The sequence below is a fragment of the Schistocerca americana genome, chromosome 4, assembly GCF_021461395.2.
Source record: "Schistocerca americana isolate TAMUIC-IGC-003095 chromosome 4, iqSchAmer2.1, whole genome shotgun sequence".
NCBI classification, from domain to species: domain Eukaryota; kingdom Metazoa; phylum Arthropoda; class Insecta; order Orthoptera; family Acrididae; genus Schistocerca; species Schistocerca americana.
The window spans coordinates 98,875,595-98,888,842 of NC_060122.1; the positions used below are offsets into that span (position 1 = coordinate 98,875,595).

Below are 13,248 nucleotides of genomic sequence, written 5' to 3' on the forward strand. Positions count from 1 at the left end.
GTGTCACAGGAGCCACTTATTTAGGAAGAAATGTCTACATAACCCTTGAACATAACTTCTTTCGAGGTTAATAACAGAATCAATAAAACCCATGAAACCCTGGTCCTCCCCACATGATCTCATTACAAGTTAGAGAGTATCCTGTCTAACAAATAAGATTTCTCTTGTCTTCTAAACATAAACAGTACGGAGTTAGTGTGTAGGGTATAGCAATAAGCTCTTGGTTCTGGAGTCACTGTTGGGTATCCTTGATGTACACAAGGACGAAGAGTAAAACTGCATTTATATCAAGGACATCATACAACAGGGTCCAAGAGAATGAGGTAGAGCAGTTGTTAACACACTAAACTTATATTTCAGAGGATGGAGCTTGCTCTGTCTGGCACCCTGATTTGCCAGGAAGGTTCCTTCATCAACGTTACAGCAACCATCTGTCCTTGTAAAGCACACTGAAGTGCCAAAGAAACTGATATAGGCGTGCGTATTCAAATACAGAGATATGTAAACAGGCAGAATATGGCACTGTGGTCGGTAATGACCATATAAGACAACAAGTATGTGGTGCAGTTGTTACATCAGTTACTGCTGCTACAATGGCAGGTTATCAAGATTTAAGTGAGATTTGAACATGATGTTATAGCCAGCGTACGTGGGATGGGACACAGCATCTCTGAGGTAGTGATGATGTGTGGATTTTCCCATACAACCATTTCACGAGTGTACCATGCATATCATGAATCCGGTAAAACACCAAATGTCTGACATTGCTGCGACCGGAAAAAGGTCCTGCAAGAATGAGAGTAATGAAGGATTGACGTGGAAGGAAGAGGGGTGAAGGAAAAGGAATGGTTAGGTTTAGGCAATTGGGAGAGTTTAGAAAAGTTGCCCAGAACCCTGGGTAAGGGGAGAGTTACCAGATGGGATGAGAAGCAAAGACTGACAGTTGGGGACTGCACAGAAATCTTGTCTGGTGGAGTCCCAATAAACAGCCATTTTTCTTCTCCTGTCCAGTAAGTCTCCCCTGATGTGGGGTTCTGAAGGACTTTTCTGAATTCTCCCATTTTCCTGTAGCCCATCAATTCTTTTCCTCGACCCCTCTTCCTTCCCCTTCAGCCCTTCTGCCAGAAGGAGCCACTGGTTCCAAGAGCTTGCAAATTTCAATACTTTGATAGGTATGTTCTCTTGCCACCACTTGGTGAATAGACTATTTTAGCTGTCCAATTACATTAGACTTCTTAGTGAGCTGGAACTGACTTCCGTCAATAAAAAAATAAAGAAATTGATAAGTGTACCTAAACATATATTTAGGTGAAACTAAAAATTACCACAGAATCAAAATTAATACAGTCATTCTGGCATGGCTTAAGGGATCCATTATGATTTCTAAGTGAAAAACAGCATTAGTGACAGTCAGTTCCAGTATGTCAAGCCTAAACAGTGGTTTTAAAAACAGGATTTCAAAATACTAAATGTGCGAAGGTAACAATTCATTACATACATGAAACATCAACATGAAGATGAACAAGATTAAGAAAGTCCTCAGTCTTGTTTGTGCACTAATCTTCACTCCTTCCCTTATTTATGTTCCATCAAGGACTTAAGACCACCATATTAAAATATGCTTGTCCCAACTGGAAATTGTAATGGCAAGTTTCCCAAGATCATTACAGCGGATATATGGGTGTAATACTGTTATACCTCTCATAGAGAGTGTGGTTTGCAAATTTTAAATCTATACAGTCTTGTGTTATGTCCATAATCTGTGTGGTGGGACACTGCTACTCTGCATATTTGCACTTCACACAAAAATAAATTATGAAAATTGTTGTCAGGATCAAAATTGATAATGGTGACATGCACCACATACTACTACATACAAAGCACAATATAGACTGTACAGTTAAGTGAGTTCAAGGGGAATTCTCTTCCTATAAACAATATGCTTTGCCGTGTCATTTTACTTACATAAGCTCAACATGATTGCTAAAATCTTGGCAGAGGACAATACAAAAAAATTTCGATTTATACAGCAAAAGCTATAGATTAAGATTTATTGAAGCAGCAGTCTGGCAGTTGTTTGTATCTTTGTACAGTATTTTAACACTTATGTTTAATTTTGTGCCAATTTTTACAATAAACACATATATTCTTGCACTGAGGCAAAGTACATTTACTCTGACACTCTACAGAATAGCTACTAAGATTTGTACAGGTGGTAAAGTGATCAAAAAGAAGTTTTGCACCATGTGCAAATCTGCAAGTATCAGCAGGCTCAGAGCCAAGAGGATTAGGAAATGAAAGAATATGCCCTGTGAAAAAAAAAAATAAATAAATAAATAAATAAAAAAATAAAAATAAAAAAATATAATAATAATAACAAATACGAGGGTTATTCCAAAAGTAAGGTCCGGTTATAAAAAAAAAAAAAAAAATCAAAACTAAAATGTTTTTTCAAAACAATTGTTTTATTTACATTCCTTACATCTTTATCTATTTTTCTACATAACTTCCATACTTATTTAAACATTTGTCACATCGTTCAACAAGCTTTTGAATGCCCATGTTATAGAAATCGGCCGCCTGTGACGATAACCAGTCCTTAACTGCTTCTTTCACTTCATCATCTGTGTCGAAGCGCTTGCCGCCGAGAAACTCCTTTAAGTAACGGAACAGGTGGAAATCACTTGGCGCCAGATCCGGACTGTAAGGAGGATGGTCCATCTGTTCCCATCCAAATTTCTTGATCAGAGCTTGCGTTTCATTTGCAGTGTGGGGTCTGGCATTGTCATGCAACAACAAGATTCCAGACGACAAAAGACCACGTCGCTTATTCTGGATTGCACATCGAAGTTTAGTCAGGGTAGCGCAGTAGGCGGCTTTATTAATCGTTGTTCCTATCTCCATAAAGTCGACTAACAATACTCCACGTCTATCCCAGAACACAGTCGCCATAACCTTACGTGTTGAGATTGTCTGCTTTGCCTTGACCTTGACTGGCGATGACGTGTGACGCCATTGCATTGACTGACGTTTAGACTCTGGAGTGATGTGAGAAACCCATGTCTCATCCCCTGTAACAACATTGTCTAAAAGACTGTCACCTTCCTTATGATATCGCTCCAAAAAATCAAGAGCAAAAGCCATTCTTTTCATTCGTTGGGGCTCAGTAAGCAGCCTGGGAACCCAACGGGCACACAATTTGTGAAACTTCAAATGTTCAGACACAATTCTGTACAAAGTTGTTCTACTCACATTCGGAAAATGCATGTCTACGTCTGTAATAGTGAATCGGCGATCTTCACGAATTTTTTTGTCAACCGCATTGACCAAATCGTCTGAAATCACTGATGGTCGGCCACACCGTGGTTCATCGTGCACATTATCCCGTCCTTCATTAAAAGCTCGCACCCACTTGTGCACTTTACTGTCGCTCATTATGTTAGGACCGTACACTTCAGTAATCTGCCGATGGATTTCCGCCGCTGAATTGTTTCTTGCAGACAAAAACCGTATCACTGCCCTTACTTCACAATCGGCGGGCTGATCAATTGTCTTAAACATTGTAAAGTGACACTGTGAACTACACTCAGCAACAGTAACAAAGCGAATGGCGGCGTTTGACGCGCAAGGCTTGCCGGGAGTCGGCGCGCATGCGTGTTTTGTCATTGGCGCCAAATTTCAATAGTTACGGCGAATCGGACCTTACTTTTGGAATAACCCTCGTAAATAAATACATAAATAAAAACAATAAGCAAAATAAAGACATCTGTTCAAAAATGCACATCTATGAACACCCAATATCATATTGTTCCACCTTGTGCATTGTAACAAGCATGGATTCTCCTAGGCATGCTGACCACAATATGGTCAAGATGCTGCTGCTCAAGCTCCCCCCTTCTCTTAGATGGCAGGTTGAGTGTGGGAGTAGGGTTCCTGATATGATGCATTGTAAGTGTCTGTTGATATCAAGTGTGTTTGGTGTGTTTCATGTAAGGAGAGTCAGCCAGCTTAGCTGAGTGGTAACGTGTTTGCCTACCATGCAGCAGGCCCAGGTTTGATTCCCAGCTGGGTTGGGGATTTTCTACATTCGTGGACTGGGTGTTGTGTTGTTCTCATCATCCTTTCATCACCATCACTGACATGCAAGTCACCCACTGTGGCATTGTGGTGTCACCGCCAGACACCACTCTTGCTAGGTGGTAGCCTTTAAATCAGCCGCAGTCCATTAGTATACGTCGGACCCACGTGTCGCCACTATCAGTGATTGCAGACCGAGCACCCCCACACGGCAGGTCTATTCTAGAGAGACTCCCTAGCACTCGCCCAGTTGTACAGCCGACTTTGCTAGCGATGGCTCACTGTCTACATACGTTCTCATTTGCCGAGACGACAGTTTAGCATAGCCGTCAGCTACGTCATTTGCTACAACCTAGCAAGGTGCCATATTCAGTTATTATGTCTTCTGAACAGATAATATTGTGACTCATGTACCGTCAAGAGTGACGTTCATCATTAATGGATTAAAGTTAAGGATCAAACTAGCCACGTCCACTTTCTGAATTCTAATTCCTAGTCGTGTTACAGACCTCACGTCAGTATAGTCCTTCCCTCCTATGGCCAGCCTGCGTGAGCTAAACGCGTGCATTTCGGCCTCCTCTAGTAACACAGTGTTGGCTCTTCTGCCAACACTACAGGCATCCTGAAATAAAACCTACATCCGGCGGCCGAACTTCTCCAGTTGGGGCCTCCTGGCCAACAATGCCACATGATCATTTCATTTCAAACGAGGAGATACCACAGTCCTTTCAATTCCTATGAGTCCTGCCCACTGGGGGAAGGTGTTTGTAAGGTGGACATGTTATGCCCAGGAATTAGCATCTCGTGAGATGAATCCACTACCAAAACGCTGAAGACTAAGGCTGGATCATTTGCTGGAGGGCCCTGTCTCAATACTGCACAGCCTTCAAATTACCCGACAGTAATGAGGGACACCCGATGTCTATAAATGATAGTGGCTCAAAATGCAATCTACACATCTCACTGCTGAATCCTTAGAACAACATGTACCAGGTGTAGAAGTATGAAACTGGAATTCTCCTATTGATGGTGCTGGACGTCAGTGTAGGGCCTGTGAGACCACATCTGGAGCGCCTTTTTCTTCATGTAACAGCTAACGACAAATGTCAACACACTGTAACCTACGTTCCATACATCGGTACCTGTTTCAAACCCGTAAACATGTCGGGTTTTGGGCCTACAAACTACAATTTGCAGACAGCATTGGTTTTCTGTTACAGTTTGAAGAAAACTGCTTGCAGAATCGCACCGAATGCTTGTTGGAGCTTTTGGCGAACATGCTCTTGGGAAAACATAGTGTTTTGAGTGGTTCAAAAAATTCAAAAGTGGTTATTTTGACTAGAGAAACGACAAGTGCTGGAAACCACCAAAAAATTCGAAGACAGTGAATTGCAGGCTTAATTGGATGAAGGTGATACTCAAACTCAACAGGAACTTGTGGCACAATTGAATGTGATGCAGAAAGCCACTTCTCTTCAGTTGAAAGCTATGGGAAAGGTGCAGAAAGTAGGAAAATGGGTTCCGCATGAACTGAATGAAAGACAGCAAACAAATTGAGAGACCACTTGTGAACTTCTGCTCGCCAGATACAAAAGAAAGTCGTTTCTCCATTGAATAGTGACAGTCACGAAATATGGATATATTTTGAGAATCCTAAGCGCCGTAAATCACGGGTGAATCTAGGAAAACCATCGACATACACTGCAAGACCGAACTGCTTTGGAAAGAAGACAATGCACTGTGTTTGTGGGATCAGAAGGGTGTCATCTATTATGAGCTGCTAAAACCTGGTGAAACCGTTAACACTGATCATTACCAACAGCAAATGATCAATTTAAATCAAGCATTACATGAAAAATGACCGGAATATGGTAAAAGGAAACACAAAGTCCTATTGCTCTGTGATAGCGCCCATCACACACATGACTACAGTGAGAAGTAAATATGTAGGGATAAAGGAGCAGAATGTGAATAACATCTGTTTTATTTAAAAAGTTTTAAGTTTTCATAAAAAAATTTTTTAGGCATTAATTTTCAGGCATACCCTTGTAATAACCACGTGAAATTGTTTTCCACTGCACATGTCATACTGGTAAGATGAATATTGACTTCAAACCAAGCAATTACACATTGACAACTACATAGAAATAAAAATATTACACAGTTTCCTAGTGCAGTAGAAATTTCACAGCTATTTTTCACATCTCACAAAATATAATCAGTAAAAGTGAGACGCCATGATTATTCACGAATTTCAACTACTACTTATACACCTGTCAGACAGAGAATTATTACACCATTATTTTAACAAACAACTTCAACATGTGAACATGTACGTTACACTTACATGAGCCATTCTGCTGATAGATTCCTCTGTGACTGGATATCGCAGCTTTGTTCTGTGGTAGAGGGGATGTCTCTCGTAATAGCTCACAAGCTCAACTAGGCTTTCAAACTGAAATGTTCCAATTGTGTACAGCCGTCCTTCCAGTTTTATTCTACAGTGTTTTATCTTTTTCTCAGCCCTGCAACAATAACATCTTATAGGAAAACTGAAACTTTGATACAGAATAAACAGGTTGTTTAAAATAGAATTTCCCCACTAATTGGCTCAACAGTTTGATTGTAGTTCTGGATATTAATTACATGGGAAGATACACTGAAGATCCAAAGAAATTGGTACACCTGCCTAACATCGTGTAGGGCCCCTTGCAAGGATGCAGAAGTGCCGCAACACGGTGTCGCACACACTCATCTAACGTCTGTAGTAGTGCTGGAGGAACTGATACCATGGATCCTGCAGGGCTGTCCATAAATCCGTGAGAGTACGAGGGGATGGTGATCTCTTCTGAACAGCACATTGCAAGACATCTCAGATATGCTCAATAATGTTCATGTCTAGGGAGTCTGGTGGCCAGCAGAAGTGTTTAAACTCAGAAAACTCTTCCTGGAGCCACTCTGTAACAGTTCTGGATGTGTGGGGTGTTGCACTGTCCTATTGGAATAGCCCAAGTCTGTAGGAATGCATAATAGACATCAATGAATGCAGGTGATCAGACAGGATGCTTATATATGTTTCATCTGTCAGAGTCATATCTAGACATATCAGGGGGTCTATATCACTCCAACTGCAAAAGCGCCACATCATTACATTGACTCTACCAGCTTGAACAGTCTCCTGCTGACCTGCAGGGTCCATGGATTCATGAGGTTGTCTCCATACCCGTACACATCCATCTGCTTGATACAATTTGAAATGAGACTCATCCAACCAGACAAACTGTTTCCAGTTATCAACAGCCCGATGTCAGTGTTGAAGGGCTCAGGCGAGGCATACAGCTTTGTGTCATGCAGTCATCAAGGACACATGAGCAGGCCTTCAGCTCCGAAAGCCCATACTGACGATGAATGGTTCATATGCTAAGACTTTCTGATCGCCCACCATTGAAGTATACAGCAATTTGTGGAAGGGTTGCATTTCTGTCATGTTGAACAATTCTCTTCAGTTGTCAGTGGTCCCATTCTTGCATTGCCACTGCGACGTCACAGATTTGATCTTTTACTGGATTCCTGATATTGATGGTACACTCGTGAAATGGTCACATGGGAAAATCCCCACTTTGTTGCTACCTCGGAGATGCTGTGTCCCATCGCTCGTGCACTGACTATAACACCATGTTCAAACTCACTTAAATCTTGATAACCTGCCATTGTAGCAGCAGTACCTGATCTAACAACTGTGCCACACACTTGTTATCTTATGCACACGTTGCTGACCTCAGCACCATATTCTGCCTGTTTATATATTTCTATATTTGACTATCCTTGCCTATACCAGTTTCTTTGGTGCTTCAGTGTGTTTCAATAGCCAAATAATCATACTTTTCAAGATTTTACAATTTGAAGGGCACAAAAACTAATCCAAAACAATCTTCTTTGAGTTATTGCACAATCTATGATCAATATCATGTACTTCTCAGATTTTTCTGGCATACTGTTTTCAAATAGGGGTGCATTGTAATTAAGTCCAATGTCCTTACCTGAATGATATAGCATATGCATCAGTATCAGATTCACTTGGTCTCACGAGAAATGCTCCATCGGCGGGAACCCTTTTCAGTAGTTCTTCTGCTTTTAGTTTTGTTGCCTGAGGATAATACCATTCCTTTCCTTCATGTTTATTTGGTTGAGGAACAGGTTTCTGCAGCTTGATGAGAAACTCCTACAATATAAGATTTTAGAATAAATATCTTCACAACATTGACCTTCTGGAAATTCATAAATTTCTCAAAACAATTGCACATATACATACATTAAGAGACCATGACCAAGCTACAGCAAGTTTGGATGTCTGTACAAGTCATTCAGTACTGTTAGGATGCCTACTAACAGTAATTACATGAATTAAGCCTAATATGGCGTCCCGTTCTAGGATAAAGAGAACAAGATTGGACAGAATAATTAAAATAGTTTATTATCATAAAAGTAATTAATTGTTGTTTGAGAATCATACTGTTCTTCATCAGGAATTTTAATTGAAATGGAGTCTCAGTTGATCTGCTGGAGCTTTAAGGTATTCTGTTGAAAAAGGGTGCACATAACTGCACGCGTAAGATAGTGTAAATATGTAAAGATTATGATTTCTATCATATTTTAAATAGTGGGTAGTCACTGAGCAATTATATTTATGGGAAAGAAGTGTATCATTGTTCGATAGTAGGTCTTTTGAGAGGAATTAATCGGTTATGTCTGAAATACTCATCTTTAGTAGCTGAAAGCTAGAGAGCCAGAAATGTTTATAATAAACATGACAGCATGTTTACTAGTTGAAAATTAAGGAAACTACACAATGACATCTAGGATATTCGGGAATCCAGCCGGATGTTCGCGTCATTCTCGCACAATATTTCAACAGCGTGCGAGAACCACGCGAACATCTGGCTGGATTCCCGAATATCCAAGATGTCAACAGATCACCGGGAAAGCATGAAGAATTACAAACTACACAATGATTCTTCTACAACTGTCACAAATGTGCAGTAAATCAACCAGCTCTGTTGGTCAACCTCTCACTTTGGCCCCTCCTTACCAGCTTTGGGAGCACATCTACGTACATTTTGTCAAGCCATTCATGAATTCCATGTGGTTGATGTTATAGATCAGATACATCAATTTCTGCATATCACTGGAATGCAGCATGTCATTTCTTAAGTGACAACCCAAGCCCTAACCAAACTGTCATAAAGACGAAAATCCAGAGTAGGAGTATTCGACGAACAATGAAATCACAGACTTTTCACTAATGACGATAATAATGTGAACTTATCTCATTCAAATTAAAATGAATATGAGCAATCCAGAATGGATGATGGTGACAGCAGAAGCACTAGTTAAAGTGCTTGATGATGATGATGATGATGATGATGACAATTTTGATTATGATTACTGGGGTATCTGAAGAACTAAATAGCATGACTATTAGTCTCTCTATCAACATAATTATTGAGCCAATAGAACAGTTTTGTTAGTGATGTAGACATTGTCTGGTCAAGAGCTGTGACACTGTCCAAAAATGATCTACGAAGAAATATATCAATAAAAGAATCTGTAGAACACTTACAGGTGAAGGTAGGTAGGAAGGTAGGTGTGTGTGTGTGTGTGTGTGTGTGTGTGTGTGTGTGTGTGTGTAAGGGGGGGGGGGCAGGATTGTGAGGGTAAAAACTGCCCTATAACAAAAAGCTGGGGCAGAAGATGTACGCTGTGACTCCATTCTCCCCACCTCTGCACCGACAGGAGAGGATTCCTTAAAAAATAGGTCATTCAGTAGATTATGGATGATGTTTAAAAATAACACATACAGGAATGAAGTACAGCTCGGTCAGCTTTGAAGTTTGTGTCTCAGCAGAGATGAGGCTGTGTAAGAATTCCCCTTAGGGTAAAGTAAGTGGCAGTTGGTGTCCCCTCCCCAGCTACATCCCATAAGTCAATCACTAAAATGAATACTTTATATCAACTGGTAATAATCACTTTCCCATAGGAAGGTTACAATCTGGGCTGCACCATCGACTAGGATCTGCAGCAGTGTTTCTTCAAGATGTAATCTACACTGTAAGCCGAGTGAGTCTGGACTTGCTTGAAGGATGTGGCAGACTGCTAAGAGTCACATTGCAGACGCACTGAGGATGGTACTCTTGTCATAATATGTATATGTGTAATGAAATATATCAATAAAAATAATCATTGTTTGAAAATGTAATATGGATGGATAAAAAAAATCCACACACTAAGTGACGGCAGGAGAGAGCACATAAAAGATGTGGAAACATGCAAACTATCGGAGCAAATGGCTCCTCCTTTCGGTAGAAGGGTTGAAGAGAAAGGTAGATGAAGAACAAAAATACTGGTGAGATTTAGGAAATATGAGCATTTGTGGGAAAGAAACCGAAAGCCCCAGGTCAGGGAGACTTACTGGACAGGATGAGGAGGAAAGACAGATTTCTGGTACCTGCACTGGATGATATTTGAAAAATGGACTTCTCTGCTTTTCAAATCTCATCTAGTGCAGGTACCAGAAATCAGTCTTTCCTTCTTGTCCTGTCCAATAAGTCTTCCCTGTCCCAGGGTCCTCTATGACTTTTATGTAACTCTTTACATTTCCTAAACCTCACCAGCCATTTTCCTTCTTCCGTCTTCCGTTACCTTCAAAACTTCTGCTACTAGAACAAGGGGCCACTGGCCTTGAAAGCTTGCACATTTCCACATCCTTTATTACATGTTTTCTCCTGCCATTGCTCATGTGTAACGTAAGTACGACAAACACACATGCTCCATACAATTACAACCCCGAGGTATACCATGGACATTCCTGTATTTTGGAGGACATATGAAAGTTCTTGGCTATCGGAGACTAATAAAGGAGTTGGTGAGTAATTTGTAATCACCTTTAGATTACTGAGGGAGTCATTTAATTGCAGAAAATTTCTGCCAGGTTGAGGTCGTACATGTGAAAGAGCTCTGTATCTTGCTGTACTAGTGTTAGTGTTAGTTATGTCATGTTCCGTAGATCATTTTACCGATTATTTTATCGATATGATGTGAAGCAGATCAGATTACAAGATATATATATATATATACACACACACACACACACACACACACACACACACACACACACACACACACGAATAGTGCTAATATTAATATTACTGAAATTTTTAGTTCTACACATGCAACTCATTTAGAGGTACAATTTTTTTTTTTACTTTTTACCATTGCTGAAACAGAAACTTGTCCATGGACTAAGAGTATTTTTCCATGAGAAATGACTTTAAGCTAGGTTTAAAACTTGATCTGCTACTTGCCAGACACTTTATGTTGCTGGGCAAATGATCAAAGATTTTTGTTGCTGAACAATGTACTCCTTTTTGAGCAACTGACAGCTTCAATTTTGTACGTATGAAAATCACTGCTTTTCACGAATTGATATGGATTATTTGTAACGAATTTTATTAGCGAATATATGTACTCCGATGGTGCAGTTAAAATACGTAACTCCTTGAAAAGGTATCTACATGAAGTCCTTGGGTGAACACCACTAATTATTCTCACTGCTCTCTTTTGTGCAATCAATACTTTATGTTTAAGTGGTGAGTTACCTGAAAAAACTATTCCATAAGACATTATTGAGAGGAAATATGCAAAGAACGTTAGGAGGTTGATCTGTTTATTACCAAGACTAGTGGTTATACTAAGAGTGAAAGAAGCTGAACTTAGTTGTTTGAGAAGCTCAGTAATATGCTTCTTCCACTTCAAGTTGTCATCAATGTGAACACCCAAAAATTTGGAGAAATCTACCCTGTTAACTGAGCCCTGTTCAAATGCTACATCAATTGTCTGTATGACTATTCGCTGTACAGAACCGGTTATAGTGAGTTTTTCCAAAATTAAGGGGGAGTCCATTTCTGAGAACCACTCAATAATTCTTTGAAAGACATCCTTAACAATATCTTCAGTTGATTTTTCAGGAATGGGATTTATTATAACACTCGTGTCATCTGCAAAAAGTACTAGTTCCACAAACATTTCAGGAAAGCAACTCTCAAATATTGAGACAAATTTACGGTGGAATAAATTGACTTTGGCATCAGCATCATTTTCTGTGTATACTTCAGCCCATTCTACCTCTTCTACGCTGCATTTAAAGCTCTGTATCCTGTTCGCATTAATAAGCCTCCCTGCCTTGTATGAACCTGCCTGAATCCTGTAAGGTGCTATATGTGTTATTTCCATTAACTGTGTATCATTATCAGATAGCCCATTAACAACTGGGTACTCATTAATTGTTTCTGCCTGAGCACTGTCCATGAAAGTGTTATAAGTGACCTACTATCCTGCTGCACACAAGTTGGAACATTTACAACAGATACTAGATTGTAACAACCAAATAAAGATTATAGCTCATTTTTCCTATCCGTATCTTTTAGGAAATCTACATTAAAACCACTACAAACCACTAACTGCTTTTTGTCTGACAAGTAGCTCAACAATGCCTCAAGATTGTTCATGAATAGCTGAAAGTTACCTTGAGGGGATCTGTAGATTGTTACAATTACTATAGAAGTAAACTGCAGTAGCAACTCACAAGCACTTGCTTCAAGGATCTGATCTACACAAAAACAATTTGTTTCAATATTTTTGACTTTGTGTCCAGTTTTTATATAAATAGTAACTCCTCCTTTTTCCATGTTGACTCTACATGAATAAGATGCTAATCTGCTATCCCTTACATTTAACTTCTTCATCCCTGCAGTTACATAGTATTCAGAGAGACACAAAACGTCTACACCTACAGAATTTACCCCGTTTTCTAGGCACACAAGAAGCTCATCTATTTTATTTTTCAGTACTCTAATGTTCTGATGAAACACACAAATTTTATTTCTTTGGCTACTGCTACAGATACCATGGACTGTTCTATTTTAATCTCTTTCAATATTCTCTGTCTGTAACCTGTCTCTAACCCAAAAAAATGTGTCCCTCTGACTCCAGTAATCACAGGTATTTTGTCTTGTGTGCATGTGCAGCTGCCAGATGCAGCTGCCTGCCCTGTTTTAGAGGATGATTCTCGATTCTCAGCCTTCAAGGTCCGGGCAATCGCAGAGGGTGGGCTTA

The 13,248-nt window shown here is 39.9% G+C and overlaps 1 protein-coding gene across 1 annotated transcript in view; it reads right to left on the reverse strand.

Moving 5' to 3' along the window:
* LOC124612534 (1-phosphatidylinositol 4,5-bisphosphate phosphodiesterase gamma-1) overlaps positions 1-13,248 on the reverse strand; it is a 258,728-nt gene that overhangs the window by 109,172 nt on the left and 136,308 nt on the right. The window contains exons 12-13 of the mRNA XM_047140800.1: positions 8,118-8,299; positions 6,425-6,602 (exon numbers count right to left, since the gene is read on the reverse strand). Coding sequence (XP_046996756.1) covers positions 6,425-6,602; positions 8,118-8,299 — 360 coding nt within the window. The remainder of the gene's footprint in view (positions 1-6,424; positions 6,603-8,117; positions 8,300-13,248) is intronic.